The 7,500-nt window shown below is 40.5% G+C and overlaps 1 protein-coding gene across 1 annotated transcript in view; it reads left to right on the forward strand.

Moving 5' to 3' along the window:
* Positions 1-7,500, forward strand: part of LOC138028515 (A disintegrin and metalloproteinase with thrombospondin motifs 6-like) — a 48,605-nt gene that overhangs the window by 7,261 nt on the left and 33,844 nt on the right. The window contains exons 3-8 of the mRNA XM_068876091.1: positions 452-522; positions 4,032-4,090; positions 4,954-4,982; positions 5,700-5,766; positions 6,115-6,434; positions 7,211-7,364. Coding sequence (XP_068732192.1) covers positions 4,033-4,090; positions 4,954-4,982; positions 5,700-5,766; positions 6,115-6,434; positions 7,211-7,364 — 628 coding nt within the window. The 5' untranslated portion in view covers positions 452-522; position 4,032. The remainder of the gene's footprint in view (positions 1-451; positions 523-4,031; positions 4,091-4,953; positions 4,983-5,699; positions 5,767-6,114; positions 6,435-7,210; positions 7,365-7,500) is intronic.

Below are 7,500 nucleotides of genomic sequence, written 5' to 3' on the forward strand. Positions count from 1 at the left end.
TTTAAAGTGCATGCTACCGTGAGGGGTTTCAGTTATGGCTTATTCTGTTTACTTCCATCCCAGTTAAGGATAAACAGATAACCTTATTGAAATAAGTTTTGTTGCCCTAAAAGAACAATCACTTCGAACACAAAGTGATTTTCGTGACCGGCGCTTGGACCACAGTCTAGTTACGTTTTTGAAGTCGCTTTCATAAGCAGCAGTGAACTGTTTTTGGCTTGCCAAAATAAACCAAAAACAACTCGACGTATTTTTTGTTTATTTTTTTTTACACCGGGAAAACCATATTCTGTTTCTTTCGTTCATTAAACCACAAAAGACAGTAAAAGTACATGCATTGCTTTTCCATTTCCAGCGAAAATGTTAAACCGAATATAACCCAAAAGGAATCCGTAGAAACGTTGAGTTAAGTTGCTATACAGCTAAACGTAATTAACCAATTCATTTCCAGGGCTTAGTTTTCAAATATGCCTTCCTTTACTGCACTATTGATGGGTCTCGTTCTCAGCGTCGTAACTGCAGGTATGTTAGACTGTGGACCCTAAACGATCAAGAAGCCAGGAACTGAGTGGGCGAAATTTTAAACCCCCGACGGACTAAGACTCAGGGTCTTAAAAAACTAGTGCTGCCTTGTCTTTAAGATGACACCTGCTTGTTGTCAGACTTCCTATTCCCGTCTTCTAGGACAAGGTCGATAAACCGTGGACTACATCTTACCATATAGCCATTGGCTGTTTGCAAAAGAATGGGGGATTGAGCCCGACCTGATGTGGTGTCTTGTGGTACATTATCGTTGGGTCTAGGTAACTGTCCCGAGTGCCAGTCGATTAATTGTGATATATGTTTGAACATATTCTATTATGTGTGAAATCGGCAGGTAAACGAAATATACATAATGATCATGATTTTGGTCACCGTGACAAGAAGGCGGTAAGAATAATCAAATTTTAAGAATAGTGTCGGTATAATCGATTGGTAAGTTTTATTAATTTCTAAAGTTTTGAATTTGGGCGCGTTATATAAATCGCAACTCACGCAGGTCGCTAATTAACGAGCAATGGTTTTCTTACAGAACTTCCTTCGCTACCCAACCACGAAAACTGGAAGGTAAGGGAAGACTTTCTCAAAACATGTTCAGTTGTTTGGCAGCGTGACCTGGTGTTAACACCATTTACAATTATTGTGCTAGAATTTAGAAATTCAATTAAAGTTTGTGAGCAAATCGAGAATGCAATTCTCATAAGTATAATTTCCATGGTAGAAAGCGACTCTTCACCATCGAATGACGAAACGGGAAATCGCAAAGTATTTTGGAGCGAACTCACTCGCTGAAGGTATGTCTACATAAAATACTGATGTATCGTCTTTGTTTCCCCGTCAAATCAGATTTTTAACAATTCAGTTTCATTATCACCACTTCTGGTTATTTTTACCGTTCAACGTATAACGCAGAACAGTGGACATAATCATTTCCTAGTCAACATGTCAGTCATTTTCACCCGGACATATCTGAACAGGCGAGAAATTTGCAAAAATAGACAAGTTTGTTCCTTGTTTGTTCATTTTTGCCGTTTTTTCTACATCTCGCGCTAATTAAACCCTTTCTCGCCAGGAATATCCGCAATTTTTCAGTTTGAGAAAATGGTACATCTAAGCCTTTCTTTGTGTGAAAAATCTCTCTTTTCTAAAAATAGCCAAATATTACTGGCCAAGTTGTTTGCTTGCTTTTTTTGTCGTGGTGCTGCAGTGCCAGAGTACGAAGTCGTTTCGCCATTTCAAGCAGACGAAACAGGGAAATTCGTTACCCATATCCTTCAAAAACGCAGCCGTACCAAAAGAACAACATCAAAACAAAGTTCCTGGTTTTATAAGATCGATGCCTTTGGTTTGTCACTCCATTTAAACGTCACAAAAGGCCGACACATTGTTGCACCAGGAACCGTCGTGGAGACTACACACGAAAACGGAAGTACAACGTACAGTGCACGCCCAAAGAATACTTTCTATAGTGGACATGTGGTCTCTCATCCGGCCTCCTCAGTTGCAATTAGCAACCAGGATGGACTGGTATGCACTAATATATAAGGATAATATTTCTGCATTCACTCGTTGAGGCGCTTTGTTCTCCAGCTAAATCAAAAGAAACGGCTTGAAAAAATAAGTTTCAAAATTCTCAAGCTCACCTCGCTCCTTTTATCCACTTTCCGAGTCGTTTACACCTACAGCCAAGGAAGACCCGCTGTTTGGACTTCATATAATTACAGCCAGCAAGTATCCATTTTGATTTTTTATTGCATGTGACTTCAGTTTTTAATCAGGAGAAAGGGTTATGTTAACGATTAATCACTTCACTGTCAGTAAATTAAGAAGTATTCGCTGGACTGAACTGATAATCATCAGCTGTTCGAGGACTTTTTCGAGTAGTTCTTCGCTATGATTTCAATCGTGAAACAAAAAAGTCGTTTTGGTATGTTTCTCAGAATAATCAGTATCGGTGGATAAAACTGGAAGGAAATTCATTACTTACCAGGTTCAGTGTCCTTAAACAGTTGTCCCGACTGTTAAATAGAGAACGCCCCATTTTTAGCGAAAAGCTGATTTTGGTCTACGAGGAAAAACACCCAGGTATCCTTCCCAACTTCTCTCTCTTGACTGCAATGATCACTCTTACTTAGAACCGAGCAGATATGCATAATTTTAGAGATGAATTTCTTGGTTTACTATTTGGATTTCATAGAAGCTGACAGAAGAGCTTTCGGAAAATTATCCTTCAGTTAACAGTACAGTTCTGTTGACATTTGCAAGACATTATTAAACTCAAATGTCAATAGTACGTTTGGTTTTATTAAAAGGCCAAACCTTGCAAATAACAAGGCATTCTTATTAATTGCAGAACCCGAGCTGCGGCATATTACGGTGCAGAAAACGTTAGGCAATCAAACCTCTTGCGTCCTTCAGTTACACTTTGTCAGAACCAAGTTTAGCATTCCCTGAAGCATTTTCTTCGACATTTTTGGCTGAGCTGTGTAAAATGATTGAAGTAAATCAACGTCGCTTCGGGCAAAGTGTCTTTTGTTTGAAATTATAGTAAACAAGATGTACGACAACTAAACCTCCGGAAAAAAAATATATGATTTGAAAATTACCTCGACACCTTTACATTACCGACACAAAATTATCAAACGTCGAGCTCCTTTTACTTAAACCAACACAAAAGGCTAGTATTGAAGATTTATTATCAAACCCATTAGGAATCAATTTTACTGAAAAAAAAAAAAAATCAAACGTCGTCCGAATCTACGCTCTACCCTCCTTAGCTTAGGTAGCCAGCGCTTTTAAATGAGTGATCAGGTTAAACTTAGATTATCTCCTACGATATTGTAAGGAAACTGTATTTGGTTTGGAGAAAGGCTTCATGTAAATTGCTTTTGAAAGTAGATCTGATGCAAGTATATTCAGTAAACTAGTCTAACACGTATTGACCGTCGAAGAAAATTCCAAGTGTGCGACAAATTTCAAAACTGTGAGTTACTAGATAATCGTTCTTCAGGTACGAACACTACAGCACCATTTTTGAATCACGGTCATATATATCATATCATATCTTTATTTACCCTAGGATTTTAGAGTTGCTTAATGTAAGTAGTATCTCCGAGCATTTACCCTCCCAACCATGATACACCACAGGCCCCCGCACTCTTTGTGACGAGTGTGCAGGTTCTTTTACGCCCCACAGGATTATGAACATTGAAGGGTTGTGAGACGGGGCTACGGTTTATCGTCCTTATCCGAGAAGACTTAAAAGTCTAACCATTTACATACGTTATAACAAAGGCAGCACTTTCTCCTCAGTTATTTAAAGAACCTGAGTGTTGGTCCGGCAGGAGTAGAACTCAGGACCTTTAGCATGGTAGCCCGGTGATCAACCAACTGAGCCACCGCTGCGCGGAATCTCGAGCAAACTTCTGTCCAACAATGACTAACTCCTTTTTGCTCATGGAATGGACTGATTTTCATCTTTTGGTTTTCAGGATGACGGATATCATCTCCTTGATGTTCGCTTCGGCCTTGTTTTATACTCTTCAATTAAGTAAATATACACATTCTGATATTCCTTGTTTTGCAATAACGCTCAAGTGGCAGAGCTGCGCACGCCTCGACCATAGGTCACACTTATGCGCCAACGATGTACAAACAGATTCCAGGGTTTCTAAAGAAAAATTTGTCTATTTTGCAAAGTTTTCTCAAGAACCTTTCAAGGACCAAATTATTTGCTACCCTTCCCGCGGGGTCTTTCCAGTCTTTCTATGTGGCCTGTATTAGATCTATATTAACGTACGCGACTCCTGTTTTCTATTATGCATTACCAAAATATTTGCAGCAGCAGTTAGAGCGCGTTCAAAAAAGAGCTTTCTCTATTATAAGCTCAGGCTAAGACTATCACGAGGTTTTAGAGGCAGCCGGCATTCCACCGATCATGGCTTATATCGACGACAGCTGCAGCAATCTCTTCAGCAACATTATCGAAAACGACAATCACAGGCTTCGTGAATTGTTGCCTTGTGCCAACCATCCAAAGCACAATTTAAGACGTAAGAGGTGTTTCGAAATCCCCCGGTGGAGGACAAACCGTTTTAAAAATACCTTCACGATGTCCTCCACCATTAAATATAACAACAATAGTTAATTAACGACCGTTTCCCAGAAACCTATGTAGATAATGTAAATATAGCTTTTAAATATAGAAAGGGTTTTAGCTCATAGATTTTTTAATTGTTTTATAATTTTGAATATTCTTATATAGGTTATATAATATATTTATTTAATTACATTATTGTAATATACGCAATTCAGCCGCAAGGCTGCTAGGTATATTTAAATAAACTATCTATCTAGGGATAGTTTCATACCCTTGAATACGAAAATGTCTTTTTTTTGTCTTGCGCTCCGCAGGTGTCCCAGTCGGTGGAGTTATGTCTCAGGTAATTTCAATGAAGAGTGCGTTGCAAATGATAAACTGTCGTGTTGTAAGCCAAGGACCAGGCTCCCTATCAGAGAATAGAGCTGCCGGAGCTGATGATGGGGCAAGTAGAAGTGCACAGGGGTCCGAGCTGGAGACAGGGAACTGAAGGAAGGGGATAGGGCCCCTTTATTTTTTTCTCAGTGCGTGAGCGGGCGGAATTCAACAAATCCTGCAATCTGATTGGTTCCGGGAGCGGACAGAATTTTCTCATCCGGCCCGCTCACGGCGGGCGGAATCCTAGCCTTGGTTGCGTGAGCTTGTGTGATGACCTTAAATTTCCATTTTTTTTGACACCGAGTCCGTTTACATACAGAAGTTACGTTTTATTAGACAAGAGGTTTAGAAATAGAATTCAAATAAAAATATTTGTCTTTGAAACGTTCAGTTTGTAAGTCGCTTTAATACCACATTCGCTATCAAGCGCGGTGCGAGTCAACAATTGATTTCGGAGAGGAAGCGAAAGAGAGAGAGGAAAAAAGTTATTTACCAGCTAAGGGTCGGTCCGTAAAGCGAAAAACTGTGACCTCAGTCTTCGAAAAGGCCTAGGACAGTTTTTCGCTATACGGACCTCCCAGCTGGCAAACAACATATATTTATTTTCAAGATTCCCAGATATGCGTCCTGTTTTTCCTTATGAAGGCCCTCCAGGGCTATTATTTTATTTGCATTTTGACAGAAACTTCACAACCACATGACAAAACGAGAAATTCGACACTATTTCGGCGTAGACAATCACGATAAAGGTAAGGGCCACAATATCTCTTCTTCCGTTTAATGGCGAGAATGAAGCATTTAGAGGCCTTTTGTTGTAGGTAATGCCTTGGAGAAAGAGTGCACGTGTATTAAGAGAGACCTAATTATTGATACTGGGCTAAATGTATAGCCCTGGTGTTCAAAATGAATTAAAACAGCTAGAGGTAAAGCGGGAGAAAGAAGTGAGGAGAGAGACGAGGCCAGGTGTTACACTCCTTCAAAAGAGTTTTGATTCTTTACACTGTCAGTACAAGGTGAACTGTCAGGATCAACGACATAAAATTCCTTGACCAAGGAAAGTCAGACCGTGCTAATTGCTTTGTTCGTGCAATTCTTAGTTCCAGAGTACGACATAAGTCACCCGTACCAATCCAACGATCAGGGAGAATTCATAACGTACTCCATGTACAGTCACACCAGGAATAAACGAGACATCGAACCTCAAGCATCTCCATTTTACATAATGGAGGCGTTCGGTACAAAGCTTCACTTAAAGCTGAAAAGAAATGACCACCTTCTGGCTCCAGGCATGACGGTGTTAAGGAGGAATAGCGATGGAACAACAACCATACATCCCACACCTGCAAACACCTTTTACCTCGGACAGGTCGCCTCTGATCCAAAATCTATCATCGCTGTTAGCAATCACGGAGGTTTGGTAAGAGGTTTTTGTTCACCTGTTTTGGCTCTTTGTTTCTTGTACATGCGCACCTGGAGCCCGTTTCTCGAAAGTCCCGAAAACATTTCGGGTCCGAATAGCCATATGTGAAACTGCCAACCACTTGTTTTGGAAAGCCGATCTTTAAACATGTTTTTAAGGTAACAAAAAGAAAAAGGACTGTGAACTTTGACGACTTAAATCGTGGGTGCAGGGATTTTTTGTTTAATTTTTACTCCTAAGTGGAGTTAAATAACAATCATCTGTGGGGTGTAGGGATGGCGCAGTGGTGAGAGCACTGGCCTCCCACCAATGTGGCCCGGGTTCGATTCCCAGACTCGACGTCATACGTGGGTTGAGTTTGTCTGTTCTCTACTCTGCACCGAGAGGTTTTCCCCGGGTACTCCGGTTTCCCCTCTCCTCAAAAACCAACATTTGACTTGATTTGTGTTAATTGTTAATTTCAATTTAAAGTGTCCCCAATTAGTGCTTCAGCGCTAGAACGCTAAAAAACGCTAAAAAGTTCCTTTCCTTTCCTCTCTTTTCTTGAGATACAAAAGGAATTGTGACACCCGAAAATGGCCCGTAAAGTTTCGGGACTTTCGAGAAACGGGTCCCTGGCCCTGGTTGCTCGAAGCATGGTTAGCGCTAACCAGCGTTAAATACCATGGAAACCTATAGATTCTGATACCTCTTAACCAACGATTAGCGCTAACCAGGCTTCGAGCAACCGGCCCTGATCGATAAGCTTCTTTTTCTCTCTCGTTAATTTCTAGACAGGCATGGTGAAGACATCACGTAATACACTCTTTGTGCATCCACTTCCCGCTCATCTGGCAAAGCACGTGACAAGCAACCGAGATGTGACGCCTCACCTCGTGTATCGGAGAACGTTAAAACAAAGCGATGTTGGATATGAGATGCTAGAAGGTTACACTTAACACCATTTTTCTCGATAATTCTGGCTATTTGCACTTTTTCTATACAATCTTCATGGGATTTATGTAAAAAAGGTTAATTTTTCATTCTCTGGCTAGAGATGAGGGTCAAGCCCGTCGCAAAGAGT

Source organism: Montipora capricornis, chromosome 13 (assembly GCF_036669925.1).
Source record: "Montipora capricornis isolate CH-2021 chromosome 13, ASM3666992v2, whole genome shotgun sequence".
NCBI classification, from domain to species: Eukaryota; Metazoa; Cnidaria; class Anthozoa; order Scleractinia; family Acroporidae; genus Montipora; species Montipora capricornis.